We start from the raw sequence: 27,157 nt of genomic DNA, 5'->3' as shown, positions 1-27,157 counted from the left end.
AATTCTCCCTACTAATACAAAGGCAAATAATTTTAACAGCCTTTTGTTTTGATATTTCCACGTACAATTTAACATTCATCTTACAAATATATATTTCACTCGAGTTTAGATACCGCGGGTACGGAAAATTGGATGAAGTCTTGCTTGGATGATAATGAACAATTATTCGCAGCGCGAGGAAGGTCATGTTTGTTTGTTGAAGGTCATGTATTCGATGGGTCCATCATAATCGTTCTTCAATCGTTCGTTTTCACGATCTTTACAATCAGTTCTTGCGTCTCTCCAGCGGTATTTCAGTCGTTATGTACTGAAACGTTCAAAAGAAAGTATACGAAACATACCACATAAAACTCCAAACATACCACACCTTACATAGATCTTTTGACAAATGATTACTCTAAGCATAGAACCGAAAATTTTGAGTGTCATAATTGTTTCTCCCAGTGAAACTAGTATTCTGTGTTTCTAGTAGCAATCAAATTTTCTCTTTAGGTTTAAGATTCTTATATGATACAATCAATACATCGGAATTGTTGAACTATAATTGTTTAAGCCAGGACAAAAATTTTGTTGCATTTTTATATTCTACATTCAGATCGTCCTTCTCAATGGCTCTTATATTCCGAAAAGTCAGGACAAAAATTTGGTAATGTTTTCATATTCAAAGTTTAGACCTTTGTTTTCAATGGCTCTTATAGATGGCATTTAGTTTTGTTTTATGCCAATTCAGGATCTACAAACTATCAACCCTGAAGAAATACTTTTCTCAAAGCTAAAAATATTCATGCGTACATACACAAGAGACAATCCACACTGTGGATTACATTAAATTTGGTGAACTTTGAACTGTCTGCATAGGGCATGACCTATCGTTATATTTGAAAACAGATAGATTACCTATTCATAGAAAACCTAATAGGCTGGATTGTTGACTATATTCAATAAGAATAGAAAATAGGTATAAAAGCTACTATGTTCAAATGATTTAATTACCCGCTTGAGTCTATCCATGAACTCTGCATGAGTTTCTCCTTCGAGTTCCAATAATTCTTGTTTATAGTGACGTTTAACAATGGTCAACATTTCATCCTTGGCCATAATATCGACTGGATCAAGGTTCTTTTTGTTGATCAAACTCACCAGATACTCTTTATAATGTACCCTGAAAATATCACATTCGGTAAACATACAAATATTCATGTATTCTGTTAAAAGAATAACATGATTTGTTTTTTCGTTTTACATTTGAAAAATTGATAATCTTTTCTGCAATTAGGTCCAGCCAAAAATACATGAAGAGGATTTTTGGTCCAGCGCATAACAGACATGAGAAACAGGGTCTTTGTGTTAACGATCACCCAGGGGTCTGACTGGAGGGCCCTGCTATGTACCTGCTTTCCCCGTTCGCTGTGATGGTTCAGGGGGCTTTGGCCTCAGATCCCGGTTTCACGGGTCAGAGCCCTGTGAGTGATACATGAAGGCTACAGTGCTGCCATCTCTTTGAAACATTGATAATTTTGTACTTTGTTTGACTTTTTTATTTTATCATAACTACATTAACTTGTATTGTATGATACTTGTGTAATTTTCTTTACCTGTCTGTGCTTTATTGAAATTTACCCAAATGTTTTGTTTTTATTGTAAAATTTTAGAGTTCAATAAAGTTCTTTTGCATTGTCCAATACGTATACATATATATATACATGTATAGAAGACTCTTTTCTCAGTACTGACAACTAGAACCACTACAATTTCCATACAAATATTATTTTGGGAAATCCTTTTTCTGGTAAGTGGTTCCAATGCTACCCAATAAGGCTGTGTGTCTCATCTACGTATTTAGACTCGTTCTGTCATTTTTTGAATGATTCCGGCATTACGACATGTGCTTAATACTAACATGCACAAGCCAGCATCCTGAATATCTTTGCCACACGGCTCATCCTTCAATTGGATCTCTCCTTGCACGTTCACTTCATGTTGCTCCATCACCGGACAAGTAATGACCTTGTCGGCGTCTGCTGCTGCCTCAACTTCATCTCGTTCAAAGGCAACATCATTATTCTGCAAAATAATTCTTGAAGTTACATTTCATAATTCTATAATATTACAGGTAAAGTTTCTAGAGTTTTCTTGAAAATAAGCTCTGCATACAGTTTGTTGTTATTTTCATCAATTAGTTTATGCCTATTTGTATTAACCATATCATTACACGTGGTCCACAGTACAGGTCTTTCACTTATCTAAGCGTCTATTACTAGTAATACTGTTGCAGAGTGGTCATTTCCTATCATAAGTCAAAATTAATTTCGCACTGGAAGTTAGAGATGATACACGGCACTTTTACTCTGTACTAGAACCATAAAAAAATGGTATCTTTGGCCTGAATAGATTGTCATTTTAAACTTGAAATACTGGAAATGGTATCTGAATGAATTAGGTATTTGGGATGTATGGATATCACGATACTGGAAAAAATTTTAAAGAAAAGTGTTTTTTTTTCACAATGGACACTCACTGTTAATAATTCCTGCAGCTTAACAATTTCCATGTCTCTCAAATAGAATAAACAGTCCCGTGGATGGTGACAGTGCATGCCGAGATTTTTACAACGCTCCTTGCCGAACGTACATGCCTGAAAGTAAATCGATGTGATTATCAACCTGTTACCATTCAGAATTTTTAGTTTACTGTCAATTCGTGACAGAACGAAAAGCATCATTTCACTTAAAACATTCGATTCAGGACATAAACACTATCTGAAAAACATTTTGACATAAGCCCTATTTATTTCATCAATTTCATTCAGCATTTTCAAAACATCTGAACCAATCTCAGCCAGCGAATTGTTAAACTGCTCCACAAATCTATGCAAACTATCAAGTGCTTACTTGTGATCTTGCGAAAGATTTATTGCAACCACAGCAGAACTCCAAGCCACACATTTTCGACGGATTTTGGCATTTGAAGTGCATACAGCCACCTTTGGCAAGCGCATATCGGAACTTGCAATTTGGGCAATCTAAAAATAAGGTCAAAATACATGCGACTCTTTAGGGTAGAAAATACTACGTATTCTATGATAGGGTATTATTAAGCTCGAGGGTGCCATATTCGTTTCATTCAATGTTTCAGAGCTTTCCTGATTTCATTGCATACATCTGCGATGAGATAAAATTCACCTATTCCATTTTCAGCCAAATATTTAGCGAGTCCAATGCCTTGAGTTTTTGGATCATTCAGCAACTTCCATTCGCTGAAGGCCTCACACGTTATACCATCATGGGCATCTTCCCACTTAAAAAGAATCAATCAAATTAAGCTACTAGGCCCTGAGAACACGATAAATTGTGACTGGGAATATGAAAATTTTAATTTCACTGTGTGTTGAGAAAAACCACCTATTGCGTAGAAACCAACCAAAAATTCATTTTCATATCCACATATACATCTTTCATAATTATTTCGATTGATACACAAACTGGTGGAACTTCTCAATATCACCTGCAACTTCTTGGGTTCACAGTTGTTAAAGCAATTTTTTTTTAGAAGTTACCGGTTTTTTGCATTCGAAACATGTATGTTTTCGGCATTCTGGACATGTCATTTTGAGCTGTTGTGGATGTACGTACAGAAACCCGGTCACGCACTATAAACGATATGCACGAGAAAGGATAGACATATCAATCAAACAAACATGTCATTTTAGTAGCTCAAGCCAGAGTTTAAACACGCTCTGCTTTTGCACGAATAGCAACTCACATGAGAACACCAGCGGAAATTGGGATCATTCATCAAGTTCCATTCGGTCAATCGATCTTGGAATTTGCGATGTAGATCGATAGGTAATAAGTTTTGAAGCTGAAAAGTTAGATTCGAAACTCACAAATGCCGGTACACAATCTATTTGTAAATATGTGCATAATAAGAAATGGGGTATAGTCTAGTAACAGTATTACCAGGTACAAGAAATCCACATACATTAAAAGTACTGTTGTTGCTCTGCGAATCTTATATTGGAAAATATAGCCGCAAAGCAGCGGATAATGCATTTTCTGTCTTGCTGATTTAAATGACCGTACTATTAAGGTCGTAATCGGTCATAAAATAAGGTTATTTAGTAGAAGTACCACCTAGAAGGGTCAACAGATTAATTAGATATGTGGATCAAAATGAGCTACAACCCCGGTAAGTGCGAAGTGACTGTGTACCAAGTGTAGTCAATATAGCTTTGAAGATAACTAAGGTTTCTAATTTGGTAACCACCTAATAAGAAAAAAAAATCCTGTTTCCAACTGTACCGATTTAGGAGTAGTTTACTTAACAACTACAAACTAGATACAAATTTCTAAGCCTATTTCTCAAAATTGAAGGAGCATTAAAGGGGTTTTTGGGTACTTTGCTCAAATTGAAGGAGTTTCAAGCACCTTTAAAAGCATTTTCCATCTAGAAGGAGTTTTTAAGGAATCAACGGGTCGTAGGGACAGTTCAAAATGCCCGAACAAAATATCGTTACTTACAAGGAGATCTAACATCATGAAGTAGTTTTCAACTGTCGTTTTGTCATTCATGCCTGGACTTTCACAGACAGGACACATGAGCTTATTGACCCGTATACTGGCTTCTTTGATCTTCAGTTCGAAATTCTGTCGCATGCAGCTGGCACAAATTTTGCAATCACAGCAGCTTAACGATCGTATCTAAATGAAATGTAAAACTACATTGTACAATTCTACAAAAACGCACAGTTCAATGACCCAAAATGAGAAATGTCAACCTTTTTAGAATATATTGAGGATATATGAGGCACCACTAGCGAATAAATGTGAAGTTTAGTTTCAGTTGCACAAATCATGATCATTTATCAGTATGTAAACACTTATTTTAACCTGTCATTATTTTTCTATTTTGGACTGTGGAAATAGTGATTTTGAATGTTCAATCAGGGAGGTCGTACACATAAAATCATGCCAACCTAAACTAAACTCACATTTATTTGCTAGTGATGCCTCATCTACCCTCAATATATTCTAAAATGCCTTATTGTCACACCTATTGATCTGCAATCTTGTATTCATATCACAAATACTGGCAGTTATTTATTTCTGCTGTGGGCTTATATGCCCTTCTGAACATAGTTTATTTCATACATCATACCTGATGAAGCTGAAGTAACTGTGAACGATTGCATCGAAATATACTATTTTCAAGGATGAATTGTTATATACGGTAGTTGTGATTCTATTCTGTCTTTATCAACCTACCTTATTCATTGGGCAGGCGCTATAGCATAGTTCACAATCTTGACTGAGGTAATCTAATGACCTGTTGACATCTCCGCAATTGCGAACAGCGTCGATGATATCGGAAAGTTCAACATTCTCACACAACTCGTCTGCATGGTCATCTATAATCTTGACGACTAAACCAGCACGGCCCCAGCTTTTCAAATCGCTCTCAATGAGTATGGCTCTCGTCCGTCGCTTCAACGAATATCAATAGCAGACTTTTCCGTTAAAACCTTTCCTTCATTATTTTACTTACGTTAACAGGTCCCAGTTGCCTGGTTCAGCATTAAAATTTTTTTTCAAATATTTTTTGACGCCTTATAAAACGTTACCATTATGAAACCTAAACAATGTTAACCATTCAGCGTCATTTTACAAACGACAACCGTAAATCGATGTGCAAAACGTCACAGGTTTATGTGTACACATACAAGCTATTTGGCAAAATATTATTGATAAAGATGTAGAATGGCTCCCTGTGATTATATAATGACCTCTATTTGAACGTTGAAATGTTATATTGCATTGAATATCATGATAAGACGTATTGTAATAGTAAAGGATGTATGATTATATCAGGAGCGGCAGGCATAAATAGAAATGATAAGTAAATCGGATTATTCGGTTAAATGGCGGATGTATACACGATTTGGAAGTCTGATATAAAAGTCAGACCCTGACATGGGGATGCTAGTGGAATGACGAAGCTATCTACGATCTGAGTAGGGCCGGCGTGAATTTCATCGGCGGCTACAAGCAGTCTATATAAAAACGTGTAAACAAATAATTTCAATATTCAAATGTTTTAGAAAATATGTTCGATATTAGGGGTATGCAGGTTTCATGAGATTAACAATCTATGATAGCATAGCTGTCATATACGGCTCCGCGTCCACTGATGGCATGTGTATAAGGTGACAATTCAATTCAATACTTTATTGATCCTTATTACATTGAAATTCCGGGATGAAATTCCCAATTTCAATAAAGTTACAAATTTTAGAATAAGAAAATACAAAATACAAGACACATGGGTAATTCATACAGAATAACATGAATAAGTTATTTAAATGACGATGTCTACTTCAACCCAGACTCAAGTCTAGGATATCGAGTGACAGCCAAACCCAACCGGGCCCGGGACCGGGCCGGCTGGCTACACGATATGCTCGAAGTCATGATGAAGCAGACATCAGAAGAGCTCTTTCTTCAACCATGGAGGCAATGAAGTAACAGACAAGCTTAGAGCAAAAGTGAATCGAAGTCGGTCACAAGTTGACAATTTTTTTTTTAATTAGACCAGTCGAAGACTGTATCATCTGCCCAATCGCCAAATCTCATAATTCCCCAAATTTCTTAAAACTTCGATTTCAAATTTGCAATTCCACATTAGCTTATCCCAGAAATTCTACATTTTTTCGCAGGCGTCAAATAATTTATTAAAGTTAATTTTCTTGTTTATATATATATTCAAAATTATACAGAAAAACTTTGCATCATCTAGCAAGCGTAGAAACATAAATATGCCCATGATCTATTGCTGAATGTTGACACTTTATCTATTGGAATCCTTTTCTAGGTTGTCAGTGCGATATCATTCTTATTTTCTAAAATATTTTAGCTTATTTCCAAAGAGAAATCGTAGCCTTCATTTTTGCCAAACAGCCATTTCGCGGGTTAACAACAATCTTTATATCATGCTTTACCTCGACTTGTTGTTGTTTGTCGAAGATGAATTCGATGAATTGCGCTTGTTCAATGATTGGTGCACTCGATTCATCCAGGCCCCATATGTACGTGTCGAGCGGTTGTAAACACTGGCCGCTCAATGTTTCCAACAGTCGATCTTCATCGCCGCAACTTTCCTCTATTGCATGGATAATATTTTCTGCCGTGATGTGATTGAACAGCCCTTTCATCATATCAATCTACAATTTCAAGTAAGGTGTAAAATATCATCGATACCATTACCGGTACTGTACATACAGCAACAGCCAAGTTCATTTGTCTTGTTACCGCTATTGATATATATATAGATGAACCAGAAATTTGTCTGATTTTCTGAGTATTTTTAATATTTTTTGTGAGTAATCAAGGTCTTAACACATTTGCTGCTGGCTTGATAATACAGTGCTGCCCCAAATCGCCCATAAATACACTCGTAGGTTGGTACTGGAGCTGTTACATGGTCAGCCTTTGCTCAAAATTGACCGATGAGCATGAAGCAGAATTGGTTCAAAGTACTAGCCAATCAGGAACTGTGTCATTCACCTGTGCCGGAGTGCAAATATCAAACTGTAGATAGGAAGAATCAGCTACAACCATATTCGTAGTGCCACTGGTGACAGAACTAAAAGTACGAGTATATTCATAGCTGGCAGCAAACGTGTTAAAGAATAGATACATTGAAAATTACCAGTTTTCCTCTTTCCTCAAGACACATTTGAACAGATTCGTCAGCGTTCTTCGTTTTGATCAAATAATCTCTTATTTCGTTTTTCGTGAACGTTCCGAGATTATGCTTCACAGAATTCACTCGATGCATCTGAAGTTCGAGCATCTGTTCCCAAATTTCCGTGCGGATCTCGATGGGGGAGACATCGTCGGCGACGCACGCCAAAAGAGTTTCGATCTCATAGATCGTTAGATTCGAGTTGACTTCAAAGTTCTGGAAAAGGAACCATCACATAATATCTTAACAATGACATTCCGATTGATAGGAGTGGTGTTTAATAGTGATGACATGGTTCAGCTATATTCACCAAACTCAATATACACGATATACATCAATTTTCAGAAATCTATAACCTACCCGTATAAAGAACTTAAAACTATCATGTCTAGTCAATGACATTCTCATTGCAGGGTCAGTGGCATTGGAAGTGCAGCGACTGCAGCGGCGAAAGCAGTGGCAATAATCTACTGAATGACTTTTTTTTTTTTGAATACCACGTCTTCGAAGAAATTAAGTAAATTCGCTGCGGCAATATTTAGAACCTGTCCAAAATCGGTATTTGGCCGCAGCAATGAAAAATTGCTTCCAACGCGCCTGAGGGTTCTCATGGGTCAATAAGATTTTTGCATAACCAGATTTTAAGTTTCCAAACCGCTACGTTACACATCGCCAACCTAGACCAGATAACGTAGGGGTTTTCTAAGTAAATAAGAGCCAATTATCAATACCATCGACGGAGTGTCTTCATAAAGTTTGTTATCAATGTGTAGTAAGAGATTTAGACATAAAGCCTAAAATTCAAAATAGAAGGAAAATTTTCATTTCCCATTTTCAAAAACTTTCCAAGACTTTCGGAAACCCGTAAGAACCCTTTATTGAAGAAAGCGCGAACTTACACGAAGGCACTGTACTAACTCCTTCCCTTGTCGATAAATCTCCTCTTCTTGGCGCCTTTTTTCCATATACTGAAATTTCTGTTTCCCAGCACTAAAAGGAGTTGGCAACTGCTGGGCGGCTTTATTTTCAGGCTCGTTCTGTTTGGGAATCTCAAGTTTTAACTGAAATCATAAAGAAACATAAGGAGTTTTTAGACTGAAGATCGATTGAATTGACTTCCTCAGATTGGAGCGAAGTGTTTAGATAAACTGAGGCCAGTCATATAAACAATCTTTGAATGAAAACAAATCCTCGTAAACATATTGTTGGTTCATTTGCTTTGTTAGAGGAGGGTCACAGTAAAGCTGGTCTATAGAAACATTCCCTGCATTCAGAATTAGTGAAACCGTAATGATTATTCATAAACAACGCAACTAGATATTGTGTATCAATTATGGCTGATGACAATCACCAAATGCTTTTAACTATTGTAACATAAGGCTTACTGGAATTTTGGGCTGTCGCTTTTGATGGTGCAATTCTGGTGACGGCTTTGGTTGTTTGACGAGCCGAGGATTTGGACTAGTTTTCATACACATATCACAGGTATTACTTGATGAGGAGTTGTGGAATGTACAATAGACGCATTCCCAAACAAAATCTTCAGCTACTGCAATGGGTGGCTCATCATGCGTAATACCATCAGTCACTTCGCAATCATTCGCAACTGAATTTCGATCAGCAGTCGTATGAAATGTTTTCTTCGAATCCAAACTGATATTATTAGTGCGCACGAATTGTGGGGCACTCTTCGAAGGAGGTTTATCATTCGTTTGTAGATTTGGCGTAGCGACTTTTTCATTCGGTAAAGAACGATTCGGTTTAGGTTTAGGTGAATTTTGAAAATCCTCCTTTGCGTCGTAGTACTCATCGCTAGAACCGGATTCATCTCGAGAGAAAAACCGGGCTGCGAAACTTCGTTTTTTCTTTGCACTAATCGTTTTAAGCTCCGCTTCGAATCGATCTTTTTTTCGTCGAAGTCCCCTCAACTCCGCCTCATCGGAATCGGTAACTTCGTCAATCCTACGGTTAACTTCTTGAAGGTGAATACGAAGCTCTTGCGCGATTGCATTTTTAACGACATCCTTCGTATAATCCAATAACTTACACAAGGTTGGCATCAATTCGGTAGAGAAGGCATTATCATTAACCAGACGATCGAATTCCTGCTTTTTCTGGGCATATGGCATTTTTTCATCCCTCGAAAAATGGATGTTCACGTATGTACTGTCATCTGCTTCTTTGTCGATTTCCATTCTGGATTGGAAATCGTTTTTCATTTTTTCGAACGATTCCATCAGCTTGTAAATTCTTCGTTTGCAATCATCTTTTAGACGGGTCATTTTCGTGTACTCTGGGTTATCTTGGTACGATGGGTCTTGGACGAGTTGGTCTAGCAATTGTTCATAGTCGCCGTATTCTGTGGTATTCTCGCACAACAGCACGAAGCATCGCGTCAGGTGTTTCATGAAGTTATGCTTTTCCATCTCGCTCACTTTTACCGGAGGTGGCGGTGGTGTGGCTTTTGGGCCAGAATGGTTTTCCTCGAGATTTCTCATCGGTAGCTTGCTTTGCGGATTCTGAAGATAGCCAGTTGATTGAAAAGCCTACAGAAGTAAATGAATATAGTCGATCAGATAACCGAAGCAACCTACACTTATCAATTTATTACCAAGGAATTGCATCTTGAACTGAATCTATATGTCTCCCTGATTTAAGTCATACAAATTATAAGGATACATATCTACAATCTATTATGGGAATATTCATAATACTTAATATATCTTGCAACACAAGAAATCTAGTAATATCATATTGTTATTACCATTATCATGGTTATCATTATCATCAAGTATTTCATGTACTAAGATACGTATATTAAGTATTATGAATATTTGCATATTAAATTGTAGATGTGTCAGCCTGCCGTAATAACACCCAGTAGGTTACATATCCTTAAAAAGTCGAACAGCGTTAAAAATAGATCTACCATAAAGGTAGAGTACATTTTGGTTTTGTGTGTTACCCACATACCGGTAGATCATAGTGTTTTGGATAAATAATGCTAATGGAATATCTAGCACAATTCTATATCCGTATGAGAACAGCGCTGCGAGCAGCGGTCCGTTTCACAAAATGTTTAACAGTACCGGTATTGTGTTACCACAAGGTTTTAGGCCCCTATCCAGTTAGTTTACCAGTGAATTTTCTTGCGAATCCTCCAGATTCAATCTGATGCTTGGAATGACCGTAATCGCATCGTGCACGGTCAACGGAGGAAACAGATCGATTCGTATGTGACCGCGTCGTACGAAATGGTTGTGCCACTGTTCATCGCAAATGTCGCATCTGCTGTTGCCACATTCGGTGCAACGTTTCGTCGCCGTATCGGTGCCGCACATCGTGCAGTACTCGAAGTTTTCTGCAACTGAAAAATGATCAAGTCGTTGACTAATAATCAAGTATCCCTAAATATCCTTGCCCGTCATAATAATAATATATAGTAGAGCATATTAGCAGAGCTGTACATAAAACATACACATCATCCTAACACATATCAATGATATGTTGTTTTTAAAGTTAAGTTTTCACAGCAGAGACTTAGATTCACCAATATCCATGCAGCTAAGTAAATCAATAGGTACATTGTTACATAAAATTGGAGCAGCCCTGAGGCAAAGCACATTTATTGTAAGAAATTTCATTAAGTAAAAGGTACACGAGGCAAAATCTTGTAGATCTAAGAGATCGACTAAGGTCTATGAAAAGACAGCATTTCTTTCATATACAGAGGGGAATGACCATTTAACGCTTTAAAACCAATAAAACTAGTTTTTCTGGATGTAGCCAGTGCAGTTCAAAAACAACAGGCGTCATAACTTACTTTAAAATAACTTAATAGAACCTATTAGACCTCTATTAATCAATTAATCAGTAATCAACAGTAAGATCTTCATGTATGCATCATCAAACAAATCAAATCAGTATTTTTTCAGGATAAAACAGTAACAAACACTGAAAATCAGGAACAGTTGGCAGCACTAACTTAATCATATTCAATTCTCAAACTACATGCATAAAATTAATACGAATGATTTGACAAATTAATACCATAGTAGCAAATAAGTTAAAAGGCATTTGTTACTAAGTAAAATCATGCATATTATAGAAATACATACCAGAGGGGGTTGTTGGAATTGGTTCTGGCATTTTTTGTGGAACTGCTTTTTTAGAATCGGCTGGAGATGTTAGTCTAGGAGGTATTGGAGGTGGAGCGTTTCTCACAGGTATCGAATCCGGTTTTACGAAGAAATTTTTGACTCTATCAACCTAACAGAAAAAAAAGAGATTCGCAAATTTCATACACAGTTAAAAACTCCAATGAAAAAAATACACGAAAATGAAAAATATGCAATTACTTACTAATCCAGGCAAAGGTATACCACCAACCGGTGCTGGATGCTTCATATCGGTATTCTTAAAAGTAGTATCTGATTTGATGAATGGCGAAGGATCGTCCGACTTTCTCTCAGCCATGGGAACTATCCAGTCGAATTGTGATCTGTTCGAATTTGGCGAAGCAGCATCGTGAGAACGTTGGGTTTGTAGTTGCACGCTGCTTTGAATGATCGGTTCGAATAAAGTTTTGTCGGGATGAAATACTCTAAAAATAATCCGAGGGAAATTATCATCGGAACAAACAGGCCCAAAAGGCGACAAATTTTGGTCCCTCACCCCATTCTCTAGAAATAAGGAAAAGGTGTTACACGGCTCATACCGGTATTTGCATTTTCAATTTCTTCATTTTCCAGCCTTAATCCCAGTGATATGATAAAAATAATTTCAGCCCGTATACACCTATCCCAGTCATTGATAGTTTTGGGGAAGAAGGAGTTCCTAAAGTCTTTGGCTTTTGTGCGGATTGTTTGGAGTTTGTTAGAACTCACGATTATTGTTGCATATTTCATTACCAGTAACTTTAAAACACTTACCTCGCCCTTTTATGAATAAGAGTTTCGAGATGCCGCGGGTGTGGGTGTTCACCTTGCGAATACAACAATATTTCCTGTTTGCAAATCAACAAATCACAGATGACCAGAGCAACGCTGAGTGGATTGGGTTCGACGCCAGTGGGGAACGCTATTCCATCGTTTAAGGGCACTTCATACCCGTATTCGCTTAGGATTGCCCGTGTTCCCTGTGTGACAAAGTGAGTTGATATTAGAGAAAAGACCGTGTTCCAATTCCATACAGCCCTGGGACCAGTTGGTTAGAGTTATCTCAAACCAACTTTTGAGCAACTGGCCCCAGTATTGTAAAAACTAAAAGGTTGATGTTGAACATCAAGATTTTATTTAAGAGTTCCCGCCCTACAAAATTAGCAAATATCAAAGGTTTCACATGTGGTAACTATAGAGGTCCTGGAGGTGGGCAGGGGATTCACAAACTTTGAGGGTCTGTCGTGTAAATCAGTTGAAATTGTGTTTGCCAACCAATATTCCCAAGTCATGGGGAAAAAGCACATGGCTGCAAGACCTCCATAAATGAGTCTTTGAAAATAAGCCTAACAAACTTTCATCATTTCCCATAGCATAGCAATTCAATTTTACTTCAAAGCTATTTGCCTACTAGCAAAAATACCTAAAGAGGACTCTACATATTTGTGCTACTAGGGATATGTCTTAATGAGGAATTAAGTTTTTGAGTAATGACAATTTCTGGCAGATTATAAAGAATGAATAAATTTCACTAAATATAATAATTTCAGCTTCATCAAGGTTTACTAGAACTGCAAGCATATTTATCATTTACCATCACATTATCAACTTTGTCCTTGAAAGCCCCATTGGAAAACTTGACAGCCCTCCAGTATTTAGGGCGTTGGCTCTCCGGTTTGAGAAGATTAAGTCCATATCTGATGAGCAAACCGAATGCTTGTAACACTTCAAAGAGACTGTCAGAATTCTGAAACAGCAGAATAAACATTCCCAGTACGTCCAAAAGTAAAGCGAAATCAAGAGATTTATTTATGTAGTTGCATGGAATAATTAAAGCATGCTTTTTGAATAGGACTCACTTCCAGATTTCTGAGATAAAATTTGACTCACAGTTAACGCATTGCTAATTAACTAATTCTAACTTAATTAACTCAAACGAACAACTGTGGAACTGGATCCAGGACAGATGCATAAATTCTAAATCTTCTGAATAAGGCATTCGAAAATGAATCTTTCTTAAACCCTGAATTCAATATGAATTGGAACTCTGGAATTGGTTCCTGATTTCTCTCCCCGCACCTAGGCCTTATAGTAAGTAGAACAGCGAAGCCATTTGATGGTTCCATATGATGGTTCGTATTTAAGGGGGTGGTTCTCCCAGAATCGACTTTTAAGTTCATTTTTGAAACTTATAATCTTTTCAAGCAGCTTACTGACGTTCGAAGTAAGCGATATGGGACGGTAATTAGTCGGTTTGTGGCGTTGACCATTTTTGAAAATGGGGCAAACATTCGCCTGTTTCCACTGGGTGGGGAGTTCCATTTCACTGATAGACTTTTGGAAAATGAGACATAGAGGGTAGGCGAGTTCATTTTTTAGCTTTGACAAGCAGAGCGGGTGTAGTCCGTCTGGACCAGCAGCTTTGGATACATCCAAGTCGGAGAAGAGATTCTTTACTTTGTCATAGGAGATAATCACATCAGAGAGCACATTGGTGATTGGGTCTCTATCGAGTGTTGGCATATCTATTAGATTTTCCACACTAAAGACCGAGGCAAAGGAGTCATTCAAGACCGTTGCCTTTTCATGGTCCGTAGACACTAAGGGTTTTCCATCACCCTGTTCCAGCTTCGCACCGTCATGTTTCGATGTCCTATCCCTCATGTAATTCCAAAAGGATTTTGGATCTGATTTTATTTCCTTTGCTAACAACATCTCAAAGTTTCTTTTAGCCTTCCTACAGTTAAATGACTGATAAAAATTCGGCTAAGCCTTATCCCTACATCCTTATTTTCCTCTTAATTTCACATGTCTCTATTACGCTATGTTTTAGGAGGTTCAACAGTTACTTTCAAATTATGTACTACCATATCTTTTTGAAAGAAACACTTTGTCTTGTGTATTCAATCACTGAATTACTACGGATTTCACCTAACCTTGCAGTTATCCTTCAAAATAGTTTTGATATCTATTATCGAACACTTTTCCGATAATGAAGCGTCAATATTCAGCAAAGCGATGACATCGGGATCAGGTGGCTGGCCGCGTCTCATAGCTGCAACGATATTTTTTCGGCTCACTTTGATTTCTTCGCGACAGCGGCTGACAGTTTGATTACCCGGCTCATTGTAATAAGCCATATCAAGTGGATTGAAGTCACCGAGCATCATACTATCATAAAGAAAATAGCCATGAAAACTGATTAATTCCAAGGCCATGTTCTGGCTTGGGCCTTTTGCATTTCCTAGTGATTTTTCAGTATATTTTCAGCTTGTATAATTTTTCTCCCACACCACATCACACAACATTTCGTGCGATTTTCTTCATCAAAATGGCTTGTTATGGTGGGGATCCGAAAGCTATTCAGACTACCTACTACCGCACATTTTGACTGTTTATTTGTTTTTTCAACCATAAAAAATCATTATTTGTGATAGTACAAATGGAAAGTATTGAATAGTAAAAGGTGGAGCCTTCAAGTCTGCATAGCCCTATGTCAGAAGTATTAGGTAACGCACCAACAAGAAATGATTGAAACTAAAAACTATAGTTATTAGTTTCAATCATTTCTTGTTGGTGTAGCCCAAATTAATGTAATTATCCTGTTTTATTTTTATTTTTCTTCAAACATGAAAGTGATGACGATAAACGAAAATACCTCGCCAGCGCGGTGATTCCTTCCTAAGCTTTCTGTTTTCCTCCAAAATCCATTCAACAAAATGAAACTTGAGTGACACTTTTCGTATTGGGATTTCCCCAGGATGAGTAATCCTCGCCTGCCAGAATATTCAACATTGCGGGCCTCAGTGGGTTTCCGGTGGTTTTCAGGACGAAATGACATATTGTGTAGAAACAAACTGACTCGATTTGTATCAACGAAAATATGAAAACATTTACACCATTTGAAATAGAGTTGCCGACATATTCGTCTTTTGTATACAGCTTCGTTCCGTGTAATTGTCGTTATTTTAGGGAATGCGCACGTTCGATACGGCCACCGGTCGCACCGCGGTCGACTAATTCTGAAGAATTTAGCCAAAGAGAGAAGAAGGATATTTTGTTGGGCAACTGAAATATATTTTGCCTGCAATAATCATGGCCCAGTCGGCGCTCCGTGGGGGATTCTACAGGACAGAATTGAATAAAACTCTTTGGGAGGTTCCTGAGCGTTATACGGACCTGCAGCCGGTCGGGTCAGGCGCCTACGGACAAGTTTCGTAAGTCAAAAAAGTAGCAACGGTCAACTCGGGATTTCCGCTTGTAAAAAATGTCTGAACAAGTAAAATACGCCTAGAATGTGCAGATAGAGAAATATTTGGGAGGGGGTACGATAGTGCAATTGCGCGACGAACAATTCCAATTCAGCTCAAATTTAAAGCGGGGGCCAGTCATGACTCATGAGTCATTTCAGTGCATTTGTCATACCAGCTTCACTTGATCCGGTGCTAGCGGTATATATCACTATCATGACCCCTGGCCCTCAAACTGCGGAAGCCAAATACGCGGTGATCTTCAAATTAACCTCTAATAACCTATATTGTCATTATTCAGTTCTCGACCGATTTAAATGAATAAACTGTTTAGATAATTATTATCTTAATAATGAATATTCAAATATTCTGAGTGGTGAAAGTGCCGACTGAGCGCCAGTCGGGAATTTCGACAAAACACTGACAGCGCGACTGGGTGGTTCACGCGAGCTCTAGTACATGCGGTATACGGAGAGCGCCGCGAACAAGCCACTTTCACGACTCGGTGAAGTACAAGCCAGCTACCAGCAGACCATCAACTCGGATAATTTGCATTTTTTCAATCTCCTAATCTGGAATTAATACCGGCCAAGATCATTTGGCAGACTTTGTATTTGATGCCCCATATTATGGAACTCTTTGGATTCAGAGATTTCCAAAATTGATGATCTGAAGAATGCGTTTAAAAGCATATCTGTGTTTCTGAAACATTGCTGTTAAAGCATATTGACTTATAGATGTCATTTACTGACACGCAAAAAGTGCTGCCAGTGAACATTTTTTAAACATAATGGCGTTCTAGGCCTACACATTTATGGATTATTGTTATTGCTTGGTAAACAATTTTCAAATGTTTTATTTTCTAGATCGGCTTTTGATACATTCACTCAGCAGAAAGTCGCGATAAAAAAACTCGCCAGGCCGTTCCAATCGCCGATTCATGCCAAGCGAACTTTTCGAGAAGTAAAACTTCTGAAGCACATGAAACATGAAAATGTAAGTGAGCATGTCAAGATACGTATGTGAAATTCTTGTCTCCTGGGCCCAGTTTCACGAAAAGTTTAAGCCTAAATCGGTTTGGCCTGAATTTTTGTCCTCAGTGAAAACATGAAGTAACCAATAGCAATTACACCATCAAAAATTTGAGTTAACTTTTTTTGTGAAACTTGGCCCTGCACCACGTTGCAAAAAAGAAAAAGAAATCGGGACTGATTAAACGTTGCGCAGTATTTGTCACTTCACTTGTTTCTGATATTAACTGTCTGCCTAGATGTAATAACAAAGGTAGTTCCGATGATATCTAACTAATGATATTGGAGATATCCAGGGGGCTGGTTGCATAGTCATGGCATAGACTTAAGACCAGTCTAAGACCAACTTAGTTCTACAGACAATCTAAAAACGTAACACCAGTCTTAAGATTTAAGGCCACTTTTGGACTTAAGTCACGACTGCGCAACTGGGCCCTGTGCTGTGGCTTGATGGATAAGGTGTTCGAACCCTACTGAAACCATGCTATTCAGGCAGGAATCAGTGCCGGTCGACTCACTGATTTAGCAACAAAAAGTTGTACCTGCTAATATTACTCATCTTACGGAGTGTTCAGCAGTAACTTGTAGAACAGCGTTAACTTATAGATATTCGTTTCTCTAGAGCAAAATTCGACGAAACCGAAAACTTACTCGAGTCTCGTCTTATGTTTGAAATTTTTCAGATTATTGGTTTGTTAGATTTATTCACACCGTACGATACGCTGGAAGAATTTCAAGATGTGTAAGTTGATCCGTGCCTGCCCCCCTAGCTTAATCTATGAGTTGAGAACTCGGCGCCACAGCTGCCATCCTGTTAAATACCATATGCAAAACAGGACTAGTTGATCACTGACTATTACGTTAGAAAAATAAGATGACTCGCGTCCCTAGATAAACTCGGATTGATCTTTAGTTTATCTGTAGTTTATTTGATATAGCATGATTTTTATTCATCATTCACAGAATTTTAGAAGCAATGGATAGATTTTGATCGAATTTTGAGTAGAAACCCGATGTCGATGTTTGAATGCACACCGTTGCCACCTGGCGGGTGGTTCCTTGCTCCGCAAGTCGAATTCAGTCGATCGCCTAGTTCTCATTTACTGTACTATGATATCTTATTTTATCAACTGTTTGTGTACTGTTTTATACTGGTATTGTTACGTCTATCCAGGTATCTAGTTACTCATCTGATGGGAGCCGATTTGAACAATATCATACGCACACAACGACTCAGCGATGACCACGTGCAGTTTCTCGTTTACCAGATACTGCGTGGTCTGAAGGTCAGTAGTTTGGAGAAGAGGTGTCGCTAAAATGATCGCTTTTATGGATGAGACTTTCTGCGTTAAGATCTTAAGATTAGGCTTATTGCCTAAAATTGTTCATAACACTCTCATCCATTTTAAAATTACACCAGGGTAACCTGGGGCAAATTGTCGAAAAGTTGATTCAAGTTAACCATTTAATGGATACAATGCAGTTTTAAGTTGCCACTACCAGTGTGTCTGTTCTTACAGCAACCAACTCCTGAGCAACTGGCCCTCCTGTTGCCAATAAAATGACTTAAAGTGTGTTCGTTGTTCTATTTTCAGTATGTTCATTCAGCTGGTATCATACACCGGGATTTAAAGCCCAGTAACATTGCCGTTAATGAAGACTGCGAACTTCGAGTAAGTGGCGTCAACATTTCCTGTGGTCCCCAGCTAGCCTGTGGGGGCTTCTGTTCATTTTCCCTGACTCTCTGGAACTAACGATTTTCTCGACAAATTCCCGAGGTCAATGAACGTCTTGTTTATTTGGTTGAACTCATTTTTAAACCAGAGTAGTAAAATGACTCCTTCCAAAATTCATTGTTCCTTGTTTCCACGCAGAATGTTTTTTTTTTTTTCGCGCCTCCAGATTATCTGGTTTCGTTTTAGATATTAGACTTCGGTCTCGCTCGACAAGCTGACGACGAAATGACCGGATATGTAGCGACGAGATGGTACCGTGCACCAGAAATCATGCTTAATTGGATGCATTATCATATGACCGGTAATTAAGATGAAAATTTGGATAGAAATTCTTTACAAACATTGAAATATCTAAGGCCATAAGAACTTTGGTTCATTTCCATAGTTGAGAATATATTCAGTTGAGGTAGTTTTACTAACGCGACACTAGAAATTAATGTACACCGGGGCCTTTATTGACAAATTTGGTTTTGAGTTTAACTTAAACCAAAGTAGGTTCCGCATTTGATGATATTATTACTGATATCGTTATCTTAATTTCCAGTTGACACGTGGTCAGTTGGTTGCATAATGGCCGAATTGATGACCGGTAAAACTATATTCCCTGGCAATGACTGTATCCTTTAATAATTACAAATTAAATGTTCTAATCTATACAATGATTTTACAAATGTACTCGACCTACGTGAAAGGAATCTGCAGTCGTTATGGTATTTATGATATTACAATTTATGAGATCTAACAAAAGCGCGGGTAGTGTCTTACTGATGGTAAAGTTTTGCTTTAAATGCAAAGCACTGAAAATATTAAGACGAAACGTTTCGACATGTTTCCACTATTGGTATCTCATTTTCAAGTCGGGCGAATGAATATTATTCTGCGCTTGGAATTTTTGGTATGAGGTTGAATCGGGAGCATTTCATCGAATTGTGATATCAAATTGGAAGCTGCATTTTTTCCAGAATATATCAAATGTTTGATTATTGGTCCTTAACGTAATTTCTGTCAGATATCGACCAGTTGTCGCGTATTATGTCAATTGTTGGAAAGCCCGATGACGGGTTCATGAGAAGAATTATTAGCGATGAGGTGAGGCGACTTGTTTTGTTCGTTTTGAATTGAAATTTCAGCTACCCGTCATCTGGATATAGCCTTACTGGCGTTGCATTTTTTACATCACACATAGTCATAGTCTTTTTGCTTATGTCTGCTGATTCCCACGCGGGGTAACCAGAACCAGTTGAATATCTTTGTGCAAAGAAAAGCTGAATTTGCGGTAACTCCATGGGAAATCTGACCACGATTCACGTGATATTTTGTGAGAAATGTTTAATGGCATCGATCTAGCGACCAGTTTAATAGAGTTATTTTTAACTTTAACCGAGGGGATAACTCAACGGGAAACCGGCTCGCCGGCTATCTCGTCCAATGCCGACACTGAGATACCAGACACAATCGATCAAAATTAGTTCATTTTCGTGTAACTTTGATTTCTTTTTCGGTATTCCAATCGGAGAATTAGGCAAATTGCGCATCTAAATAAACTCTAATATTCGTATTTAGAGTTCATATGTGGCCCGATTTTCCCTGCATCTTCTATCGAATTCGAGAAATTGTTGTTAGTTGAATTTGAGAACTAATCCAGCGTTGGTGTCATATGGTACACCAGTAAACCTGGCGGATAATGGTGGAATTTCGCTTGCCGCAATAGCGTTGATTAATGATGTATAAAACTTGCCTATTATTTCACAACTGAGATATTGATGATACAGGCTGGTGTGCGTGATGTTTGAAGTAATGTTAGCCTGAGCATAGCCAATCAGACTTCGGCAGTATTATGATTGTGTGAATGGTAAATACCAGAAATTATTAGGAAATAGCGCAGTTTCAATATTATAGATTTCCATTTCAGGCACGATTGTACATCGCATCTTTACCTAAGATGGAAAAAAAATCATTTACCCAGTATTTCTTGGGTGCCAATCCTACAGGTATGTTCAATTGTTAAACCACTGCGTATATGTGACTCAGCAGATTTGTTCAGATTAGTGGTAAAATAAAACCCCTTTGATCTGGATTGCGTTTGATCTGAATTTCGAACTATTCTGGACAATAAAAATTGATGCTATGTAGAATATGATTATGAACCAAATTGCTTTCGTCGGTACCGAATGATCCAGAACCCGACTAGCCAACCAGTAGCTTAACTCTTGGCGTCGTTGATTTTGTAGCTGTCGATTTGCTCGAAAAGCTTTTGGAGCTTGATCCCGATAAGCGAATGACGGCGAAAGAAGCGTTGGCGCATCCTTATTTGAAACAATACCATGACCCTTCAGACGAACCCTCCGCTGATCCGTATGACCAATCGTTCGAAAATCTGGACTTAAACATTCCTGAATGGAAAAGTAAGTGAATCTACGAGTTATATAAACAGGAAAGCTAGACTAATGAACGTTAATTGATGCCTTGAAAATTAACACATATATTACGTAACCCGGCAATAAATCGTATCAGTTATTCCGGTATATAATAATATTAGGATCAATAGCATTATTTTGGATTTGAATATATCGTTGACCGAATTGAATTGAGCGGCCTCACAATGATCCCCCTTTTCCCTCAATAGCTGGTTATTCAGACTACTGTTTTCCTAGATACATGCATAACCATCTCAAATTGCAATAAAACTACAATATTCTAAAGATTTGATGATGAATTGTAACCAACAGACACCTTGATGTAGATATATGGCTTTCATCCGTTTTCAATTGTGCTTTTGACCTCTTTAAAGCAATGACCGAGCGTTGACTATTCGTCATTTAATATAGAATCATTCTCGCTGATTTGCGGTGTTGCGATTGCGATATATTTCAGGTCTGGTCTACAAAGAAATTCGGTCGTTCGTGGCGCCCACATCGATGGTGTAAATCGCGCGGTGAACGACTGAGAAGTAAGCTGTGATTAAACATCATGTTTGATGTTTGTTGTTTAATGATTGATGTCGACACGCAAAAAAAAAGAAGGACATGGAGTGCCGCATTTACTATCCGTGTTTGTGTACATGAATAAGTTAATATACGCAATGGGTGCAGCTTTTATCTACATGGTTGTGTTTAGCTTATCGCCGCGATAATGCGTGAAATCGAAAACGATATATTTCGATTGCCGAAATAGAAAATCATGTACAAATTGCTTTCAGTATTTAGGTAACTTTTCCTTTCATATTTCGATGAAATGTTCCTGGTAACTTGTACGGAAAGCATTTATAGATGCGAGCGGGACTTCGGTACCAGTGTTCGGAAATCGTATTATCTTCGCGATAAGCTAACATTAAATGTGAAATCCCGCAATATCGTTGAAAGCCTAAAAAGCTTTATTTCAAAATACTAGAATCGAAGTTTCCTATCACTCTTCTGTCTTAGAAATGCAGCCCGCGTTCTGGTGATTCGCAAGAAAAAAGTTTATATTTGGTTAATTGTTAATGGGTACTTCGCATTTTCAATAAGGTCAAAAATCATGTTAAAAAAAAGTTTAAAATCCCTCGATAAAATGCATCCAATTATTGTAATCATACTCAATATGATATACGTATAATGTTTTTACGATCGTAAGATAATCGATATAGCGATGTTTACTCACGATATTCAGTTATTTATGCCAGTCAGAGATTCGAAAGAAACATAATTAATGCTTTAGTCTTGTAACGATGTTTGTACGTTTCTGTTCAGTCTACGTTTTTATACATGATATACCCCGGTCGTTGAATATAGATGTACGTACTGCTTGTACCACTGTAAAATTCAAGAACAACAAACATATTTTGTTTATTCAGTCTTGCCTCTGGGCAGTTTTGTCTAGCTGTACATACGGTATGTGTAACGCTTCTTATATTGGTGAATTCAAGTCTTTTGAAAAACTTTTTCAACTGCAATTTATGCTCTGTCGATGAAAATATGCTAAACGTTCTTAAGGAATTTTGAATTGCAAGTCTAAAAGTAATTATGAATGATGTATGGTAAAGTGCATATTAACCATCGTCACTAGTGCCTGGTTGTTCAGTCATAATTTCGAATTGGAAATATGTGTGTGATATCATGTAAACTCGGTGTTCATTTCATTGTTGATATGACTAAAGCGTGGTATTTACAAGCAGTTTCCAGTTAGCTTTTCCCAGCTGCCGCAAAATTCTTCGGCTGGAGATTGCTGGCTGGCATCTGCTCATTAAGATGCTTGCCCCAGCGTTTTCCAGCGCTGCCACCAAAATTCGTGCCGCTGGTATTGAAATCGGTTTTCCAGGTGACCATGCGCATTCGTGCTTGTTGTCGGTCAGGGCATTTTCACGTAGCCAGAATAATCCACCGAAAGAAAGCTAGCTGGAAACCGCTTGTGAATACCAAGCTTAAAAGCGAAAAAGACTAGAGCCGAGAACAAGAGATTGTGATTATTTCCACGTCGCTGGTATGCTGATGGTTTGTCTATTTCTCTTCGGCATTCCGCTATCGCAATCGAGCTTTCAGGAAAGTTTTTGCTCTTCGAAACATTTTATCAATGGCTGTCATCATACTTATAATAGATTCAAGAATTTACTATGGCAATTATAACATTTAATTTACGTATATATCGTTATATATCTATACAGATCTTGTGTTGTATTTCCTCAGTACGCCTGTACCTACGGTGAATATTCAATGAGAGAAACAGTATCGAGATTATAACTGTACCCTTTGGTCTTGGTGATATTGCACGTGTATTATCCATTGAAATTGTACATAACTGACAAGTTTTAAGAGTACATTGTACTGTGGAATATATATGACTTATGATACATGTAGTATTGTAATTCCGTGTCATCAATAGAGTGGAAACGATGAGCATCTGAAATTGACAAATAGTTTTCGGTTATACATCATAGGACTTCATCGCTTGAACGCAGCAAGAATATCTAATTAAGTTATTGTTTAAGCCCCGAACATGTCGGGTGGTTTTTTAAAGTGTATTATGCTTTTACTTTTGGAAGGCTGCTTAATGTATTCTTCGCGATTTCTTACCTTGATTACTTGCACTAGGATCTTGTTAGGAACAGCCGCAAAAGTATCTTTTGTGACTGACTACCCTTGGAGCTATTGTATTTCGTACCGTATGTAATGTACATTTCTCTGACAATCAATGGTGCCTAATGGATGTACATCATATTGACTGTAAATGTATTAGAAATATGAATGTTCACGATGCGTTCTGTAGTTTATTCATGGATGCCTCAATCAGCCTGCAGATATTTCAATTGAATTCAGTTTTTCTGTGTATAAGAGTAAAAGCATAACTTGCTTTCATTTGCTTTACCCTTCGGTATTCTAATGTCAGAAATGCCTAGAATTTTGTCTGAAAGTTATTTGTTCAAGAGATAAGAATAGGTCTTACAGGGTAACATTTGCTACTCCTACAATTGGAATTAGTATATAAGAATAGTTTAACCCACTTAAGCCACAGCCCAAGCAGGCTATTGAGTCCACTTTTCAATCACCGCCAGTTAGTTTGTCCATTCAGGATATCCTTAATTTGTTCACCAGGGGGCGTTGAATAGTGAAATTTCTACTTTGGTACCTGATGGTACATGTTTATTTTGTAAACCATGCTCGGTTGCAAAACTGTAGCTCATGATTTGGTCTATGATTCTGGCCAATTTCAAGGTCATTGATTCTTGTATAGTAATTCACCAGGGGGTGTTGAATATTGCATGTCAGCTTGTCAAGCATTTCACCGAGTGGATGTGGCATCCCTGGACCTCTAGTTAATGATTGATTGATTCTTCTGTCAAAATCATGTAACGATTACGAATGAAAGCTCAGAAAATTAAGAAAATAAAGGCGAATTATGTTTTTGGCATGTACCAGTAATATGCATATGCACTGGCAATTTCCATACCAGGGTTGCACTTCATGGCCAAAACTGTAACGTCACATACTTACGATTCTTACTAGTCAAATCTACGCACGTCACTGATACATGAATTTACAGATTACTTATACGTAGCATAATTGAAACATATATTGATGCATATATCATTGGAATAGTTTTGATGATATTATTAGTTCAGAGATATCCATGTACTGTAGGCTTGTAACTGGTATTTCTTGTGACCCTCACTAAGCCCCGATGAAATCTCGGGCTTCGATTGAAGGGATTATACTGCTAGTATAGATGATGACCCGTATGGAACTAATAATTTGAATTCAGTTGCTACGTTAGAATAATCTGTCTACTATTCTTTCGCGTTAAAATGTATATATATAAATATATTATGGTAGAATGTGTATTGAATCGGGATTCGAGAGCTGATTTGTCTGATTGAACAAAAAACTGCTGAAAAGAGTTGCGTACGTATATTCTCTTTGAAATGCGTACTAAACATGTGTATTTGATTTGAAAATTGGATCGCTGAAAACGCTGTTCGTCTTGAATCTGCTTCGATACGGAATTAATGCCAATCCGACAAACTATCTCTCTGCTGGACATTCGCCGCCCCCAGGTCCAACTATAATCTGGATTGTGATTAAATCCTTTCTCTGCACGCGGGTAACGGATATGCACAAGCGCTATATGTTATCTCTTGTAAATCTTATTTTCACCGCGGAGTTCACAGAATGGCGATGCTACGACGAAATCGACGCAACATTCGTGAAAATTGATTGTGCTACGTGAATCGAATCTGTGATTTTTCACCGTTTTCAAAGTGCAATTGAAGTGAATACGAGCATTGTCGCGGTCAAATGATATCAAAAATAATCGGTGTTAGTCTGCAATTTAGTTTTATATGAACTGTTCACTGTTGTATGTATATACTGTGCTTAATCGTCTACTATTCTAGAAACAGAGAAAAGCTGTGACAGAGTAAATGTTTTGTTGTCGTGGCCTTTGTTTAAACGAGTTATCACGGAATCAATGTATGATTGGGACTTTATTAGTGATTCAAGCCTTGCCTAAGTGGAATCGGCCGAAGTCGGATGAATATTGGATAGTCCAGAGATTTTACCTTCTCTTTTTCAATGGAATTTCGAACATTCCAAAGTTGGATTTTATAAGTCGTAACTATTGGCCTATTTCGTAGTAATTTTCTTGGTCCCAAAATAAAAAAAGTTAAGAACACTCACCGAAAGTTGGAGGGGCTATTTTCTTCCCATTGGGGTTTGATTTCTTCCCTGTTCCAACCCCTGTTCCTGGCTTAACAATCAACAATACTTGTCAACAGTCGTTTTAGTGTGCTCAGTGTATTCATGGACGTATAAATTACATTTATACGTCCATAGTGTATTAGAATAGAAAAATAAACCCAAAATATTTCAATGTTTTTACATGATTTCTTGTAGATGTTGATTCAATTTACAGAAATTGATTATTAAGTAGTTGAAGTTTTTGGAAAAAGGCTGGAAATCTGACTTTTTCAAAGTAGGAGGATTTTTCTTGTTCCCAAAAGATCAACACTTAAGCATACAGAAATTAGACAAATATGTTCACTGACGAAAATGTTTTCTTCGGCCCTCTGTCGATGCCAAAAGAAAAATCCCCTCCAACTCTTAGACAAAGGCTAACAATTTCAGGGTCAGAACTCATATCAGAGTAAAGCTGGACTAAATTTAATTAGGTCTCTTCGTAAACTTTTATGTATTTCACTTACCTAATATAGCCGTAAATCATTTCATTCATATTTGTGTAAAACAGAAAATCTCTCAGGATCTCTCAACGACGATGGACTTCACAATGTAGTTCGCGAAATGGTGTTTACTTCGATTTGAATGGAATTAATCGTTGTCAATTGCATTCATAAGATTGATTAGAAAGTGAAAACGAAATAAATCTAGTTTGATTCGTACGGTGTATTTATCAAAAAAATGGTGGTACATGTATATACAAATGTATACTATTAAGATATTCAACGATGATCATAGAAATTATGTTCGATATAATAAACGCATTAATAGTTTTATAGTCTCTTATCTAGTAAATAAAATGATGTTACAAAATTTCGTGTTGTGTTGTTTTTAAGGAAATTTTGACTCGTTTTGCCTTGTCTTAAAAATTTCCAAACACCTAATTAAATACTTAAGTATTCTGACATTTTTTCTTGCAGCTTCGAAAACATCAACATAATTATACAATCGGTAACTAATAAATAACATCAATAACTTCAGTTTATAGCCGTTTCACATTCTTTATTGTTGAAAATACATGTCCACTTTTTATTGTAG

General features: G+C 37.5%; 2 protein-coding genes across 3 annotated transcripts; one reads left to right on the top strand and one right to left on the bottom strand.

The window, feature by feature from the left end:
* Positions 1-213: 213 nt before the first annotated feature.
* On the bottom strand, positions 214-15,647 carry LOC141901185 (uncharacterized). The gene is made up of 21 exons (XM_074788294.1): positions 15,556-15,647; positions 14,834-15,068; positions 13,492-13,644; positions 12,672-12,877; positions 12,103-12,343; positions 11,859-12,009; positions 10,878-11,107; positions 9,126-10,286; positions 8,640-8,801; positions 7,705-7,956; positions 6,995-7,216; positions 5,265-5,483; positions 4,521-4,700; positions 3,763-3,861; positions 3,557-3,649; positions 3,183-3,297; positions 2,892-3,022; positions 2,519-2,635; positions 1,901-2,064; positions 994-1,162; positions 214-307 (listed from the first exon to the last, which is right to left on the bottom strand). The coding sequence occupies exons 2-21, from the start codon at positions 15,065-15,067 to the stop codon at positions 266-268; spliced, it is 4,341 nt and encodes a 1,446-aa protein (XP_074644395.1). The 5' UTR covers position 15,068; positions 15,556-15,647; the 3' UTR covers positions 214-265.
* On the top strand, positions 1,739-26,905 carry LOC141901186 (mitogen-activated protein kinase 14A-like). 2 transcript variants are annotated; one of them, XM_074788296.1, is made up of 11 exons: positions 1,739-1,789; positions 17,014-17,143; positions 17,862-17,920; positions 18,353-18,464; positions 18,774-18,851; positions 19,101-19,215; positions 19,459-19,530; positions 19,924-20,003; positions 20,827-20,905; positions 21,146-21,319; positions 21,789-26,905. In XM_074788296.1, the coding sequence occupies exons 2-11, from the start codon at positions 17,129-17,131 to the stop codon at positions 21,839-21,841; spliced, it is 837 nt and encodes a 278-aa protein (XP_074644397.1). In that variant the 5' UTR covers positions 1,739-1,789; positions 17,014-17,128; the 3' UTR covers positions 21,842-26,905. The 2 variants fall into 2 exon arrangements, with proteins under 2 accessions (XP_074644397.1, XP_074644396.1); XM_074788295.1 differs by lacking the exon at positions 1,739-1,789 and adding an exon at positions 15,880-16,114.
* The last annotated feature ends 252 nt before the right edge of the window (positions 26,906-27,157 follow it).

Source organism: Tubulanus polymorphus, chromosome 3 (genome assembly GCF_964204645.1).
Source record: "Tubulanus polymorphus chromosome 3, tnTubPoly1.2, whole genome shotgun sequence".
NCBI lineage: Eukaryota > Metazoa > Nemertea > Palaeonemertea > Tubulaniformes > Tubulanidae > Tubulanus > Tubulanus polymorphus.
The sequence above is the reverse complement of the archived record's forward strand: the minus strand, read 5'-3'. Positions and strand labels throughout refer to the sequence as shown.